Raw genomic sequence first — 18,688 nt, forward strand, 5'->3', positions numbered from 1 at the left:
TACATCATTCCATGTAAACTTTTCCATGGTTTTGTGTGTGTGTGTGTGTGTGTGTGTGTGTGTGTGTGTGTGTGTGTGTGTTTGATCATCTTGTTTGTCATTTCTTATTACACAATAGTATTCCATTACAATAAAATACCACAATTTGTTCAGCCATTCCCCAGTTGATGGACATCCTTTCAGTATCCAGTTACTTGACACCACTAAAAGAGCTGCTATTAATATTTTTATCTAAGTAGATTGTTTTCTTCTACTTTTAATCTCTTTGGGATACAGACCTAATAGTAGTATTGTTGTATCAATGGGTATACCCTTTTGGCGTGGTTCCAGATTGGTCTCCAGAATTGTTGCATCAGTTCATAGCTCCATCAACATTGTATTAATTTTTCCACATCCCCTCCATTTTGATCATGTTATCCAGGCTAATATGCGTTCACATACAGTACCTCAGAATCATCTTAACTTGCATTTCTCTAATCAATAGTGATTTGAAGCATATTTCATATAACTAAAGTTTTAATTTCTTCATCTGAAAATTGCCCATTCATATCTTTTGTCCATTTGTTCATTGGGAAATATTAGGTGTTCTTATAAATTTAACTCATTTCTCTACTACAAAGATTTTTTTTCCAGTTTATTGTTTGAGTTCTAAACTTGGTTGCATTGATTTTGTTTGTATAAAACCTTTTTAATTTAATATAGTCAAAGTTATTCATTTTATATCTCATAATATTCTCTATGTCTTTTGGGGACATAAATTCTTCCCTTATCCATAGGTCTGGCGGGTAACCTATTTCATGTTCTCCTAATTTATTTATGCTATCACCCTTTATTTCTAGATTATGTATCATATTGATTTTACCTTGGTATATGGTGGGAGGTTTTGGACTATACCTCATTTCTGTCATACTATTTTCTAGCTTTCCCAGCAGTTTTTGTCCAGTCGTGAGTTTTCTACCTAAAGCTTTGGGTTTGTCAGAAACTGCTTTAATTATGGTCATTTACGACGTGCATTGAGCGCCTAATCTATTCCAGTGAGCCACCATTCTATTTTTTTGGCCAATATCAGATTGTTTTGATGATTACTACTTTATAATATAGTTTGAGACCTGGTCCAGCTTCCTTCATTTTTTTTTCATTAATTCCCTTGGCAATTTTGGACTTTTTTCTTTTAGATGAATTTTGTTATTTTTTTCCCTAAATCTATGAAATAATTTTTAGGTAGTATGATTGAATAAGTAAATTAATTTAGGCAGAATTACCATATTTATTATACTAGCTTGGCCTACCCATGAGCAATTAATGTTTTTTCGGTTGTTTAGATCTGTCTTTATTTGTGGGGAAAGTATTTTGTAATTGTGTTCACATATTTCCTAGGTTTGTCTTGGCAGATAGACTCCCAAGTGCTTTACATTGTTTACAATGATTTTAAATGGAATTTCTCTATCTCTTGCTGTTGGGCTTTATTGAGAGCACAGAGAAATGTTAATGATTGAGTTTTGCACAATCTTTGGAATTGTATAATATATGCCCTTGAGTTGGGTTTGTTGCTTTATTTTTTGATGTGAAGTTGTGGGATTTTTCCTTCCATTTACATTGTTGTAGTTACTGTGTATGTTTTTTTCTTTCTTCAGCTTACTTCATTTTATATCAGTTTATTTAGACCTTTTCATACTTCTCTGCATTCACCATGTACACCATTTCTTGTAGCACAGTATATTCCATTACATTCATACACCAAAACCTCTTTTTACTTACTCCAGTTGATAGGAATCTCCTTTGCTTCCAATTATTTGCTATCATAAAAAATGCTACTATAGATATTTTGTTGGATGGGTACTTTTTTCTTATTGATGGCTTCCCCAGGGGTATAAACCCAGTATCTGTCTCATCAAGGGTTAAATTAGTTCCCTTTGTTTTGCAGAATTTATTCAAAGATCTCTGGGCTTATTTACTATCTCTGGAAGCCCTATTTCCTTTTATTGTTAATGTTCTCCCTGCTTGTGTTCAAGGTCCTTGAGTTTTCTTTCTAAGATCTATGATAATTTCAATATTTTCCCCTGTGATTTTTCACTATTGATAGTCTAAAAGGAAAAAAACACCTTATCTAAACTATGGGTCCCAAGGCAGATAAACAGTAGCATCTAGGCAGTTGGGATTAAATGACTTATCCAGGGTCACACAGATAAGAGGTGTCTGAGACCAGATTTGAACCTAAGGCCTCCCTTTTCTAGGCCATGCTCTCTATACACAGAGCTTCCTAACTGCTCCTACTGATTATTTTCTGACTTGGTCCCCTCCAATGGTGATTTCCTTGGAAGCTAGATCTTAAAGCATCTTAGCTTTCTCCTACACTGGGCAATTAATATTTCTCCAGCCTAGATCTCTGCCCAAATGATTTTTGAGTGGACAGAATTGGCCCAAGCTGGATGCTGAGGTCTTTCCTTCAAGCTAGGTGAAGCATTATTTCCCTACTCCAACACAGACACCTACCCACAACCACACAAGGTACCCTGTTCTGATTTTCTGCCTCACAGTGTCTTTTCTTTAACTCTGTTATTTAACATAGCACCAGCAATACTGAAAGGTAGGGAAAGGTGCTGATTGACTTCAGGGTAGGCATCAATTTATGTTGGATTTTTTAAACCTTCTTTGGAATTCTGGACCATGGAGACAGCTGCAGTTGCTTTATCTCTGATGCGTAATTTTCATTTTGGAGAGATCTGAGAGGTTATGGAGATTAGAGGAGATGCCTAGTTCTCCATCTTATTACTTACCTGAACCAGATGTTATGAGATATACATATTATTGTTATATATAATATAATTAGATATTATATATGTACATACATACATACATATTTAATCAAAAGGCTGAAAAAAATAAAAGAAAATGTAGTTTCTTGCAGCAACAACAACTGATCTGGAAAACAGATTGCAGAGAAAAAGTTTAAGAATCACTGGACTTGGAGGCATCTGAGTGGCTCAGTGGATTGAAAGCCAGACCCAGAGATGGGAAGTCCTGAGTTTAAATCTGGCCTCAGATTTTTCCTAGTTCTGTGAATCTGGGCAAATCACTTAGCCCTTATTGCGTAGCCCTTTTCATTCTTCTGCTCAGGAACCAATACATAGTATTGATTCTGTGATGAAAGGTAAGGGTTAAAAAAAAAGAATCAGATGTCGTGATTTTAAAAAAAAAGTCTAGACGTGATATTTCAGGAAATCTAAAAAAAGAAAACTGCCTAAATCTTTTAGTCCTGAAAGGCAAAGTAGAAAAAGAAAGCATCCAGTGGTTATTTTCTGAAAGAAACCCCAAAATAAAAACTCCCAGGAATGTCATGGCCAAAATCCAAATTTCCAGGTAAAATAAAAAACTCTACAAGCTGCCATAAAGAAAGAATTCAAGTACAGAAGGGTCATGGTCAAAAGAGTAAACATGATTTAGCAGCTATCACTGTGAAGGATATGAAGGAGTCTAAAACTTGGAATGCAATATTCCAGAAAGAAAAGAGCATGAAAAACCCAGAAAAAAAATTAATGTAATGCTATTGGGGAAAGAAATGGATCTTTAATAAAACAAGACTTCCAAGAATTCCTAATGAAAAGGCCAGAATAGCATGGAAACTTTAACATTCAAACCCAAGATTTAAGATAAATATTAAAGGTAAAACATGAATAAATTAATAAGGCATTACACAAAGATAAAATTGCTTATAGTCAAATATGGAGAGATGATAACATGTATTTCCTGTAAACCCTATCATTATCAGGGTTCAGAAGGAGTTTAATTAGATAAAGTTTAGGAATAGTTTTGTTATGTCTTGATAATCTTAAGTATAAAAAGAGAAGAGAAGAAGAATACAGTGGGAGTGGGGTGATGAAGAAAGGGAAATTAAGATGGTGGAAATTATCTCACATAATCAGAGTGTGCAAGCAGACATCTATATAAACAAGGAGGAGTAAGTACAGGTTGCAGCTGACACTACAACTTCATTCTCATGTGAACTGGTTATACCCAAATAGAAGTGAGTACATTTTACTTAACAGTGAAATAGAAGAGAAAAGCACTGAAGAGGAGAGAGGATAAAAATAAGAAGGGTAATTTAAGGGAAGGATTATTCCTAAGCAAAATAAACTCTACTAAGATGGCACAAAAATATTTTGAGGTGGCAAAGAATGGAAAACTGTAGAGATGCTCATGAATTGAGGGATGCATGAGGCAACTAGGTAGCTGACAGTATATAGAATGCTGAGCCTGGAGTCAGGAATATCTGAATTCAAGTCCAGCCCTAGACACTTAATAGTTGTGTGTCTTTGGGCAAGTCATTTGACTACTATTTGCCTCAGTTTCCTCATTTATAAAATGGGGATAAAAATAGCACCTATCTCCTAAGGTTGTTGTAAGGATTCAGTGAGTTAATATTTGTAGAACACAGTGGAGCTTTTACAAAAAGGAATGCTTGCCTCAAAAGATAAATATTAATACACACTTCTCTCCAATGTGTGGATTGTAAGAATCTTCACCCTTACACAACTTCAATCTCTGGGGAACCAAAGAGGATTAAGTCAGCTCAGCTTTGTTCCCTTAGCAGTGAGGGGCAAATTTTTTAAAGAGGGGGACAAAGGAAAGGAAATGCTCATCTATCAGTCTGTTTCTAAGGCAACTCTTTCAAAGTTTCATTGTATTGTATCCTTCTCATTGTATTCATCAGATTAGGAATAATGTCCCACTGCCAGATAAAACATTTCAGGGGGTTGCATCTGGTCTGCGGGCCATAGTTTGCCCATCACTGTCTTAGAGCCAAAACATCCCTTCAGCTTGAGTACCAGAGTACTTTGACTTCTCAACACTTCCAGTCCAGCCTGGCTGGTAGCTGAATCTTGGCACCACAGTTACCAATCACCTCTGGCATCTGAAACTGAGGAGAAACAACGCAAAGCAAAAACAAACACCTGCAAGCCCATTTCTCAGAGCCTGGGTAAAAGAGGGAGAGCAAGGTAAAGAGAATCTCTTCTTCCCCTTCTCACCTGTTCAGCTCATGGAACCTACCCTGGACACAGAACCTAGACAGCAGAAAAGATGGTGGAAAGAGAATGAACGACTCAGACTGAACTAATTTTAAAGGTGTAGACAGCAGATTAAGGAGGGTATGTTCACCCATGCGGGTGGACACAGAAGGCTCAATGTCAGGCGAATTGAGCATTCTCAAAGCTACTACATTTGATAAAAGAGTTTAGCACAGTGCTTAATAAATGTTCCTTTTCTCCTTCCACCCCCACCCCAATCTCTGCAAAGTTATGGTATATAAATGTGATGTAATCCCATTGTATTATAAGAAATGATGAGTGGGAGAGTTTCAGAAGAACCTGGGAAGACTGCTACTAACTGAGTCAGGATGAACTGAACAGAACCAGGAAAATAATTTCTATACTGCCAAGAATATGGTAAAGGCAAACAACTTTGAGATAAATGGAAAGAATGAAACATGCTATTCGCCTCCTGACAGAGAAGTAAAGGACTCAGACTAAAGAATAAGTAAAATATATTTGCTTTGGACATGACCAATGTGAAAATTTGTTTTTATTGATTATGGATATTTATAAAATGTTTGGTTGTTCTCAATAGGGAGTAAGGGGGATTTGAGGTGAAGTAGAAAGTTGAATGTTAAGAAGGCAAATTTTTGCCAATTGGAAAAAAATTCAAATTTAAAAGTACCTAAGATACATAGGATTCACATTAGTCCAATCAACAAATAATGTATGTTGAAGTCCCTAGTGTGAGGGTAAGAGGTAGGGTGAAGAGAAAGACTGTGAGTCAAGCACTGAACTAGTTGGACAAACAAGAGTATCCTAGAGGTTGGTACATAACAGTTACCAGAATCTTGATTTAGAGATAAGTGACTTATACACTGTCACAGGCTGAATTCGAACTTAGGTTGTATTGACTCTAAAGATCCAGGGCTCTCTTCATTGAACTACCTAGATGCTACTAGAAGGAGAGTTTATTGAGTGATGGGGGTAGAAGGAGAGCCTAGAAGTGGCACCTAGGCTAAGAAATAAGCAAAACCTCCACCTGGACCAGCAAATAAAGATAGTTTTGCCTGCTCTTTACTTATATCTTGAGTTTTTTCTTTTCTTTTATTGCTACTGCCAGAATTTCTAGTACTATGGCAAATAGTAATAGAGAATTATCTATCCTTGTTCTACTCTTATATTTATTAGGAAGCATTTTTCTCCATTTCATATGATGCTAGTTGCTTTTTTTTAATTAGATAGCTACTTTTGTTGAGGGTAAATTATTAATCATAAAAGGGTTAGAGGTAATTATAAAAGATAAAATAGATCATTTCAATTACATGAAATTGAAAAATATTTATAAATAAAATTAATGTAACTAGGATAAGGAGGGAAGTGCTTAACTAGAACAAATCTATACCAAATATCTCTAAGGATTTAAAATATAAGATATATATAGATAACTAACGTAAAAATATAAAGCCAAAAGCCATTCCCCTATAAATAAGTGGTCAGAAGAGGTAAACAATTAGTTTTCAAAAGATCCAAATCATTAATAATAAAATTAATGCAAATCAAAACAACTCTGAGGTTTCATTCAATTCATAACCAACAAATTGCCAAAGAACTGGAAATAAAGTAGAATGGCTAAACAAGCTGTAGTATATGTATGTAATAAAATTACTATGCTTTATGAAATTATGAACTGATGCAAAGTAAAAGAACTGAACCGGGAAAGAAATATACATATTGACAACAGTGAAAAATTAACAAAACAATAATGCCACAACCATTAAAACTAAATGCTGTGAAATATAAGTGATCAAGCCTGGCTCATAAAAAGAGATCTGAAGAGATATCTAACCCTAATTCTTTGCAAAGGGGTAGAAGAGATTATTGGCATAGGACATTGCATATATGAGACTTTTCAATATGTTGCTTAGTTTTGTTGGACCAGTTTTTGTGGGGTTGTTTGCATCTTTCTTTTCTACATTATAAGGGATAGCTTTAGGGAAATATAGCTGATATAAAAATAACATGTTTTTATTTAAAATACAAAAAAAAAAACCTAGAATGTATCTGGACCTGATTAGATTTACTGAATTCTTACTCATAAAAATAGCCCAATCCCTGACTGGAAATTTCAAGGTCATCCAGGGGCTAATCTCTGGAGTTCTTTTGGTAAGGTACAACAGGCTAAAAACTGACCAGAGTGAAAGAATTTAATATTAAAGGCTAGTTATAGCAAAGTCTCACCTAGGCTAAGAAGCCTGTATTGAGGAAAATAAATTAAATTTTATGTAATTATGTAATTTATGTAATTATGAATAAATCCTATCTGGTTTGTTCTTTCAGATCACAATGCATATGGATTCTCTACCCCAAGAAACCATCAAGTTGTTACAGCAATAGAGTTTCAAGGTATAGTACATTTTTATTAACATTAATAATGATTATCTCTTATCAACTGAGAATGATGATAATGGCATTACTTCTTTTCCTAACAATTAGTTTTTCATGGTTTAAAAAATATCGTTACTACCTATGCATGAATGAATAGTTCATAATTTCATGGAGATATGTAGAAACCTGTGTTTTGACCCAAGTTGAGACCTAAAAGTCCTTATTTTGTGTAAAATTGATAACTGCTATGAAGGGAGTTGGTAATTTACTGTCAGGATAATGTTCTCTTTGATTCAAAGTTCCACCACTCTGAAAATGATAAACTAATTTGATCAATTAACATTTTTAACAATGAATATCTTACTGGAAAAATCTGATGAAAAGGTCAGGCATGTAATGTAGGAAACCTTTGATCAATCCATGTCTTATGTCTGATGGCTTAGTGTGTATTTTGTAAATTAAACAAACTTTCATATAAATATTGAGTTATAAAAGGGAAGAAAATGTCATAGAGTTTGGTGATAATAAAAATAATGTGACTAAACTTTTTTTTAAGCTAAGTGATCTTAGTAGCTGTGACAGACAAAAAGTCATAAAATGAGAAGTATTTTAGGGATCATTTAGTCAAACTCTTTTTTTTTAAAATAAGGAAAATAAGACCTAGTAAAGCTAACTTCCATTGAATTTAATTATACTGAAAGAATGCAGATTTTGATTCCTGAGGGAAAAATTTGTGAGGCTTAGGAAACTCAAAAGAAGAGAAAGCCTAGGTGAGGTACCAATGATGGAATATTTTATATAGAGACCACTAAGAAAACACTGGGAATTTTTGAAAAGGATAACTAATAGTGGAAGAGAGAGTTTAGGCACCACAGAAAGACCAAAGTCTTTGTAATTACATTGATTTATAATTTTGCTTAGGAGTTTGGTCATTTTACAGTGTGTGAAAATAATTTCTTCATTGTCACTAAAGTGATTTAGACCTTTAATTAGCTGGTTCCATATACTTTTGTTATATTTTGGATCCAATAATTACATCTTCAATCTAAAAAAATTCTCCTAAGATCTAAAAAATTTTAAGTGACTTTCATTTCTGCTAAAAATTAGTAAAATTTCTATTTTCAACTTAGTGTCTTTTAATAAATTATTATATTTATGTATGTGTATAAAGGATTAAACAAATGTATTCTACAAGTAAAGATAACAATAGCTTCTAACTTCCATCATGTTGATTTAATATTTGTGTTATTTTCCAAATTATTTCTTAATACAAGATATAATCAAGATACTTAGTAAAAGTGTATGATATTTTCTTAATTTCTATCCCTTTTCTTCCTTTGGCCATATTCTTCATGGCTTCTTCATACCATTTGTTAATATTTTGCTCATAGAATTCATATAATAGTTAATTGTTGTCTTTTGTTTAGTGTACTGATTTAATGTTTCTTTTCTTACCAGTGCTAGTAAATGAATGAAATTCAAATAGCTGATTATTGTATCAGGTCTTGAAAACTTTACCATCAAGGGCAAATATGAAAGTATTTAACTTCTGAATATATCTGAACAACTCATTCAGTTCAGAAGAATTCATTTTATTAACTAAGAATACATGCTGAGGAGTCTTCTGAAATTACTACTTTGAATGTATTCATTTGTCTCTAAATCATTTTGAAATGATGCAAGTATTTGAAAAATGTTTTATTTAAGTAGGCATATAAAAGTAAAAGATTAGGTAGCAACAGAGAATCCAAGAAGAATAAATATTGATAATGTTTCTGTATATTTGACTCTTGAACAGAATTATATTGTTTGTTTTTGGTCTTTTAAAAATTTTATTATTTGTTTATAATATTCCTTTCTCTTTAAAATTTGAGTCCCAAATTCTCCCCTTCCCTGCCCACCCAATGAGAAGGCAAGCAATATGATGTTAATTATACAAGTGAAATCATGCAAAATATGTTTCCATGTTAGCCATATTTTTAAACCAGAAAAATAAGGAAAGTGAGAAAATTATACTTCATTTTGCACTCAGAATTCATCAGATCTCTCTCTGAAGATGGATAGTATTTTTAAATTATGAGTGCTTCAGAATTCACTGGGATCACTGTATTGATCTGAGTATCCAAGTCTTTCACATCTGATCATCATTACTACATTGCTCTTATTAGGCACAATGATCTAGTTCTTCTTGTTTCACATTTTTATTCAAATATATTTTTCCCAATTACATATAATAATAATCCACAACATACATTTTTCAAAATTATAAGATCCAAACCATCTCCCACTCCCTATTTCCTCTCCCTAAATAGAGATGGTAAGCAATTTGATCTGGGCCATATACATATTATCATGCAGAACACACTTCTATATTAGTCATTGTTATGTTATAAGTAAACTGATGTGAAAGATAGTATGCTTTTATATGCATCCAACTCCAACAGTTCTTTCTCTGGAGGTGAATAGCATTCTTTGTCAAAAAACCTTCAGAATCATTGAATTTCTGAGGGTTGCCAAGTCTTTCACAGTTGACAATCATACAATATTGCTGCTATTATGGACAATGTTCTCCTGGTTCTGCTTATTTCACTATACATCAGTTCATGTAGGTCTTTCCCAGCTTTTTCAGAAATCACCCTGCTTATCATTTCTTGTAGCCTAATATTCCATTATCAACAATTTTGTTCAAGCCATTCCCTAATTGATGGACTTCACCTCAATTTCCAATTCTTTGCCACCACAAAAAGAGCTGCTATAAATATTTTTGTACAAGTAGTTCCTTTCCCCTTTTATGTAATCTCTTTGGAATACAGACCCAGCAGTAGCATTGCAGGATCAAAAGGTAAGCTCAATTTCATGGTCCTTTAGACATAATTCCAAATTGCCCTACAGAATGGTTGCATCAGTTCACAACAATGTATTACTGTCCCAGTTTTGCCACAGTCCCCCCAACATTTATCACTTTCCTTTTCTGTCATATTGGCCAATCTGATAGGTGTGTGGTAGTATCTCAGCATTGTTTTAATTTGCATTTCTCTAATAAAGAGTGATTTAAAACATTTTTATAAGACTATTAATAACTTTGATTTCTTCATTTGAAAATTGCTTGTTCATATCCTTTGTCCATTTTTCAATTGAGAAATGACTTGTATTCTTGTAAATTTTACTTAGTATTCTATGGATTGGGAATTGGATTTTTATCAGAGAAATTTACTATAAAATTTTCTCCCAATTTATTGTTTCCCTTCCAAACTTGATTACATTAGTATTGTTTGTACAAGATCTTTTTAATTTTTAAAATAATCAGAATTTTATTCTCTATCTTGTATGGTCATAAATTCTTCCGTTCTCCATAGATCTGTCGGGCAAACTTGTTTTTATGTTCCTCTAATTTATTTATGGTACCATTCTTTATATTTAAATCATGTATCCATTTTCACCTTATCTTGTTATAGGGTATAAAATATTGGTCTATATCTAGTTGCTGCCATGTTCTTTTCCAGTTTCCCAGTGGTTTTTGTAAAATAGTGTATTCTTATCCCAAAAGCTGGGGTCTTTAAGGTTATCAGACAGTAGATTGCTAAGATCATTTACTTCTGTTTATTATATACCATATCAATTCTGTTGATCCACCATTATTCTATTTCTTAGCCAGTGCCACACTGTTTTGGTCATTACTGCTTTATAGTACAGTTTAAGAATTGGTACTTCTAGGTCACCTTCCTTCATTTTTTTCATTAATTCTTTTCATTTCACTTTGCCATGTCTTTCTGAAACCACTCCCCTCATCATTTCCCACAGCACAATAGAACTCCATCACAATCAAATGTCACAACCTGTTCAGCCATTCTCCAACCAATGAATGTGCTGCTCTAAGTATTTTTGCACATATATATGCTTTTTTTTTCTTTGATCTGTTTGGGTATCCACAGTTTTGTAGCCTTTTGGGTATAATTCCAAATTGTTTTCCAGAATGGTTGGACTAGTTCACAACTGCATCAACAGTTTATTAGTGAGCCTATTTTTCCCTCAATCTCTCCAGCATTTGCGATTTCTGACAAGTTTGACAGGATACCTCAGAGTTTTGAAATTTGTATTTCTCTAATCAATATTGATTTAAAATATTTTTTCATATGATTATAGATAGCTTTGATTTCTTTTTTTCTAAAAAAAGTCCTATTTATGTGCTTTGACCATTTATCATTTGGGGAATTATCATTCTTTTTATAAATTTGACTCAGTTCCCATTTGAGAAGTAAGACTTTTTAAAAATAAATTTGCTGTAATTTTTAAATATTACTTCATTGCTTATGGTACCTTTAGTAGAATGTAATTTCCCTGATTATCTCTTTTATTTAGGTCTATTTTTGCTTTTAGGGGCAGCTAGGTGGCACAGTGGACAGAGCACTGGGCCTGGAGTCAGGAAAACTCATCTTCATGAATTCAAATCTGGCCTCAGACACCCACGAATTGTGTGACTTCTTGGACAAGTCACCCAGCCAGTTTCCTCATCTGTAAAATGAGCTGGAGAAGGAAATAGCAAACCACTCCAGCATCTTTGCCAAGAAAACCACAAAAGGAATCATGAAGAGTTGGACATGACTGAGAAATGACTGAACAACATTTTTGCTTTTGCTTTTTCTGACATCATGATTGTTACCCCTAGCATTTTTCCTTTAGCTGAAGCATATTAGATTCTACTCCAGCCCTTTATTTAAACTCTGTGTGTGTCTTTCTGTTTTAACTGTGGTTCTTATGAACTACATATTGTTGGATTCTGATTTCTAATCCACTCTGCTATCTGTTTCTTTTTTATTGATGAGCTCATCCCATTTGCATTCACAGTAATGATTACAAACTATGTATTTCTCTTCATTCTGATATCTTCTGTTTCTTCCTCTTTCTTTTTATCCTGTCCCTCCTAAAAAGTCAATTTTGCTTTTTTATTGCTTCCTGCCTTAATCCTCAGGCTCCTATATCATCTCCACCCTTTCCCAATCTCCTTCTCCTCCTATTTCCTTATTGAATATATTACATTTCTATACTGTAAGAAATAAAATTAATATAAAAGGATAGCTCAAAATATTATGGTTTTTTTATTTTTTAATCATTTATTAATATTCATTTTTAACATGGTTACATGATTCATGCTCCTACTTTCCCCTTCACCCCCTGCTCTCCCCCCACCCATGGCTGATGCACATTTCCACTGGTTTTAACATGTGTCATTGATCAAAACCTATTTCCAAATTGTTGATAGTTGCATTGGTGTGGTAGTTTCGAGTCTACATCCCCAATCATGTCTGCCTCAACCCATGCATTCAAGCAATTGTTTATCTTCTATGTTTCCTCTCCTTCAGATCTTCCTCTGAATGTGGGTAGCATTCTTTACCATAAATCCCTCAGAGCTGTCCTGGGTCATTACATTCGATTTTACCACAGTGTATTAGTCTTTGTGTACAATGTTCTTCTGGCTCTGCTCCTTTCGCTCTGCATCACTTCCTGGAGGTCTTTCCAGTTCACCTGGAACTCCTCTAGTTTATTATTCCTGATAAATAGTATTCCATCACCAGCATATACCACAGTTTGTTCAGCCATTCCCCAATTGAAGGGCATACCCTCCTTTTCCAGGTCTTTGCCACCAAAAAAACGTCAACTATAAATATTTTCGTACAAGTCTGTTTATTTATGATCTCTTTGGGGTACAAACCCAACAATGGTATGGCTGGATCAAAGGGCAGGCAATCTTTTATAGCCCTTTGAGCATAGTTCTAAATTTCCACCCAGAATGGTTGGATCAGTTCACAACTCCACCAGCAATGCATCAGTGTCCCAATTTTGCCACATTCCCTCCAGCATTCATTACTCTCCCCTTCTTTCATTTTAGCCAATCTGCTAGGTGTGAGGTGATACCTCAGAGTTTTGTTTTGATTTGCATTTCTCTAATTATTAGAGATTTAGAACACTTTCTCATGTGCTTATTGATACTTTTGGTTTCTTTACCTGAAAATTGCCTATTCATGTCTCTTACCCATTTTTCAACTGGGGAATTGCTTGATTTTTTATACAATTGATTTAACTCCTTGTATATTTGAGTAATTAAACCCTGGTCAGAGTTTTTTGTTATAAAGATTTTTTCCCAATTTGTTCTTTCCCTTCTGATTTTGACTACATTGTTTTTGTTTGTACAAAAGCTTTTTAGCTTAATATAATCAAAACCATTTAATTTACATTTTGTAATTTTCTCTAACTCTTGCTTGGTTTTAAAATCTTTCCTTTCCCAGAGATATGACAAGTAAACTATTCTATGTTCACTTAACTTATTTATAGTTTCCCTCTTTACATTCAAGTCATTCATCCATTCTGAATTTATCTTGGTGTATGGTGTGAGATGTTGATCTAAACCTAATCTCTCCCATATTGTTTTCCAAATTTCCCAGCAGTTTTTGCCAAATAGTGGATTCATGTCCCAAAAGTTGGGCTCTTTGGGTTTATCATACACTGTCTTGCTGATGTCATTAACACCAAGTCTATTCCACTGATCCTCCCTTCTGTCTCTTAGCCAGTACCATATTATTTTGATGACTGCTGCTTTATATTATAGTTTGATATCTGGTACTGCTAGGCCCCCTTCCTTCACATTTTTCTTCATTATTTCCCTTGATATTCTTGATCTTTTATTCCAAATGAAATTTGTTATAGTTTTTCCTAATTCAGTAAAGAAGTTTTTTGGTAATTTGATAGGTATAGCACTAAATAGGGAAATTAATTTGGGTAGAATGTTCATTTTTATTATGTTAGCTCGTCCTACCCATGAGCAATCAATGGCTTTCCAATTGTTGAGCTGCAGTTTTATTTGTTTGGAAAGTGTTTTGTAGTTGTTTTCATATAATTGCTGTGTTTGTTTTGATAGATAGATTCACAAGTATTTTATATTGTTTAGGGTGATTTTAAATGGTGTTTCTCTTTCTACCTCTTGTTGCTCTGATGTGTTGGAAATATATAGAAATGCTGATGATTTATGTGCATTTATTTTGTATCCTGAAACTTTGCTAAAGTTTTTGATTATTTTTACCAGCTTCTTAGATGATTCTCTAGGATTTTTTAAGTATACCATCATATCATCTGCAAAGAGTGATAGCTTAGTCTCCTCATTGCCTATTTTGATGCCTTCAATTTCTTTTTCTTCTCTAATTGCTACTGCTAGTGTTTCTAGTACTATGTTGAATAATAGAGGTGATAATGGGCATCCTTATTTCACTCCTGATCTTATTGGGAAGGCTTCTAATTTATCCCCATTGCATATGATGCTTGTTGATGGTTTTAGATATATATTGTTTATTATTTTTAGGAAAGGTCCTTCTATTTCTGTACTTTTCAGTGTTTTCAATAGGAATGAATGCTGTATTTTGTCAAAGGCTTTTTCAGCATCTATTGAGATAATCATGTGATTTTTGTTTGTTAGACTGTTGATATGGTCAATTATGTGGATGGTTTTCCTAATGTTGGACCATCCTTGCATTCCTGGTATAAATCCCACCTGATCATGGTGGATGATCATCTTAATTACTTGCTGGAGTCTCTTTGCTAATATTCTATTTAAGATTTTTGCATCTATGTTCATTAGGGAGATTGGTCTATAGTTTTCTTTCTCTGTTTTTGATCTCCCTGGCTTTGGAATCAGTACCATATTTGTGTCATGAAAGGAATTTGGTAGGACTCCTTCTTTGCTTATCATATCAAATAATTTTATAGTATTGGGATTAGTTGCTCTTTGAATGTCTGATAGAATTCACTTGTGAATCCATCAGGTCCTGGTGATTTTTTCTTAGGGAGTTCTTTGATGGCTTGTTCAATTTCTCTTTCTGAGATGGGATTATTTAGGTATTCTATTTCTTCTGCTGTTAATCTAGGCAATTTATATTTTTGTAAATATTCATCCATATCTCCTAGATTGCTATGTTTATTGCCATATAATTGGGCAAAATAGTTTTTAATGATTGCCTTAATTTCCCCCTCATTAGAGGTGAGGTCTCCCTTTTCATCTTTGATACTGTCAATTTGGTTTTCTTCTTTCCTTTTTTTTTTATTAGGTTGACCAGTACTTTGTCTATTTTATCTGTTTTTTCAAAATACCAGCTTCTAGTCTTATTTATTAATTCAATAGTTCTTTTACTTTCAATTTTATTAATTTCTCCCTTAATTTTTAGTATTTCTAATTTAGTTTTCATCTGGGGATTTTTAATTTGCTCGCTTTATAGTTTTTTGAGTTGCATGCCCAATTCATTGATCTCTGCCCTCCTTAATTTGTTAATATATGCACTCAAGGATATAAATTTCCCCCTGAGTACTGCCTTGGCTGCATCCCACAGAGTTTGGTAGGATGTCTCATCATTGTCATTCTCTTCAATGAAATTGTTGATTGTTTCTATGATTTCTTCTTTGACAAATTGGTTTTGGAGAATCATATTGTTTAATTTCCAATTGGTTTTTGATTTGCCTGTCCAGGTGCCCTTACTAATTATTATTTTTATTGCATTATGATCTGAGAAGGTTACATTTATTATATCTGCTCTTTTGCATTTGTTTGTAATATTTCTATGCCCTATTACATGGTCAATCTTTGTGAATGTACCATGTGCAACTGAAAAGAAGGTGTATTCCTTTTTGTCCCTATTCATTTTTCTCCACATATCAATTAAATCTAATTTTTCTAGGACTTCATTCACCTCTCTTACCTCTATCTTATTTATTTTTTGGTTTGATTTATCTAGATCTGAAAGAGGATTATTTAGATCTCCCACTATTATGGTTTTACTATCTATTTCCTTCTTGAGCTCTGCCAGTTTCTCCTTTATGAATTTGGATGCTATGCCACTTGGTGCATACATATTGAGCAGTGTTATTTCCTCATTGTTTATACTGCCTTTAATCAGGATGTAATGACCTTCCCTGTCTTTTTTAATCATATCTATTTTTACTTTGGCTTTGTCAGAAATCATAATAGCCACTCCTGCCTTCTTTTTCTCATTTCATGCCCAAAAGATTTTGCTCAAACCCTGAACCTTAAACTTGTGTATGTCCACCCGCCTCATATGTGTTTCTTGTAGACAACATATGGTGGGATTTTGGTTTCTAATCCACTCTGCTATTTGCTTCCGTTTTATGAGCAAGTTCATCCCATTCACATTCAGAGTTATAATTATCAGTTGTGCATTCACTGACATTTTTGTATCCTCCCCTAGTCCCACCCCTTCTTCTTACACTATTTTCTTTTAAACTAGTGGTTTGCTTTGAGCTGGTATCCCTTATCCCCTCCTTTGATTAACTTCCCTTTCTACCCCCTCCCTTGTTATTCCCCTCTTTTTATTTTTAAAGGCCTAATGAATTCCGTCCCCCTTCTTCTCCCCTCCCTTTTTTGACCTCCCTACTCCCCTGCTCTCCTTGGTTTATCCCTTCTGACTTTCTCAGTAGGGTTAGATAGAGTGTTTTATCCCAATGGATAATGTAGCTACTCTTCCCTCTCAGGGTTGATTACACTGAGAGTAAGGTTTAAATATTACCTCTTAATGCTCTCTTCCTCTCCTTCTTATACTAGTATTTGTCCCCTCCCCTTCCCGTGCCCTCTTTGTGTGTAATAGAATATCCTATTTTTCTTATTCACTCAAGTTTCTCTTGGTGTCCCCTACTATTCACCCCCCTCTTTCCCACACCCCATGTCATCTTAGACCATTTAGTATTCTACCCTCTCCCTATGAATTATTCTTCTGATTGCTATAATAGTAAATACTATAATAGTGAATAGAGTTCACTACAGAGAATTATACATAGCATTTCTCCACATAGGAATACAGATAATTAGATCTTATTTAAGCCCTTAAAGAAGCAAATTTTAAAAATTATGAGTTTTCTTTCTTTCCCCTCTGTTTCTTATTTACCTTTTCATGTTTCTCTTGATTTTTGTGGTTGGATATCAAACTTTCCATTTAGCCCTGGTCTCTTTTGTGCAAATACTTGGAAATCTTCAATTTTGTTGAATGCCCATACTTTCCCCTGGAAGTATATAGTCACTTTTGATGGGTGGTTGATCCGTGGTTGAAGGCCCAGCTCTCTTGCCTTTCGGTATATCATATTCCAAGCCTTGTGGTCTTTTAGCGTGGAGGCTGCCAGATCTTGTGTGATCCTGATTGATGCTCCTTGATATCTGAGTTGTCTCTTTCTGGCTTCTTGTAAGATTTTTTCTTTTACTTGGAAGCTCTTGAATTTGGCTATTATATTCCTTGGTGTTGTCCTTTCTGGGTCTAGGGTAGAGGGTGATCTATGGATCCTTTCAATGTCTATATTGCCCTCTTGTTGTAGAACTTCAGGGCAATTTTGCTGAATAATTTCTTTTAGTATGGAGTCCAAGTTTCTATTAATTTCTGCTTTTTCTGGAAGACCAATGATTCTCAAATTGTTTCTTCTAAACCGGTTTTCTTGGTCTGTCACTTTCTCATGGAGATATTTCAAGTTTCCTTCTATTTTATCAGTCTTTTGACTTTGTTTTATTTGTTCTTGCTGTCTTGAGAGATCATTGGCTTCTAATTGCTCAATTCTAGCCTTTAGGGACTGGTTTTCAGCTATAATCTTTTGGTTTTCCTTTTCAATCTGGTCATTTCTTATGTTCAATTTGCTTATCAGTTCATTTGATTTCTGAGCCTCACTTTCCAATTGTGAAATTCTGCCTTTTAAACTGTTATTTTCTTGCCAGATCTCTTCCATCTTTTTCATCATCTCAGATTTGAACTCTTCAATATCTTGTGACCAGTTTGCATTATTTTGGGAAGGTTTGGATATGATTTCTTGTTTGTTCTCCTCTGTTGTCTGGATTTTCTCTTTGTAAAAGTTGTCGAGTGTTACAGAGTTCTTCTTGATAATTTTTTTCTTCTGGGGTTCTCAATTTTGGCTTGCCATTGTTGTTAGTCCAGCGCCTTCTCAGCTTTGCCCTCACACTCAGGGTCTGTCTGCACTTTCTAGGCTCCCAAGGTCTCAGGTCTAGTTGTTCTGGGGGTCGGACCTCCTGGTCGTCCCCTGTCTGCCCCTCTGCCCGAGGATCCTTCAGCAGTCTCGGGGGCTGCTTCCACAGCCTTGCTCCCATCTGCACAGGGTCCCCACTCGAGGTCCAAGCTTGTGCTCGAGATCCTTGTCCTCGTCTAGGACAATGCCTTCACCCGCTCAGATGCTCTGGAAAGTCCGTGCACATTCTTTAGCCTCTTGGGGTCCTAAGTCTT

At 34.4% G+C, this 18,688-nt stretch overlaps 1 protein-coding gene across 2 annotated transcripts in view; it reads left to right on the forward strand.

The window, feature by feature from the left end:
* Nucleotides 1–18,688, forward strand: part of JAM2 (junctional adhesion molecule 2) — a 132,117-nt gene that overhangs the window by 25,671 nt on the left and 87,758 nt on the right. For both annotated transcript variants that reach the window (XM_044670260.1, XM_044670262.1), the window contains exon 2: nt 7,371–7,436. In XM_044670260.1, coding sequence (XP_044526195.1) covers nt 7,371–7,436 — 66 coding nt within the window. The remainder of the gene's footprint in view (nt 1–7,370; nt 7,437–18,688) is intronic.

The sequence above is a fragment of the Gracilinanus agilis genome, chromosome 3, assembly GCF_016433145.1.
Source record: "Gracilinanus agilis isolate LMUSP501 chromosome 3, AgileGrace, whole genome shotgun sequence".
Taxonomy (NCBI): domain Eukaryota; kingdom Metazoa; phylum Chordata; class Mammalia; order Didelphimorphia; family Didelphidae; genus Gracilinanus; species Gracilinanus agilis.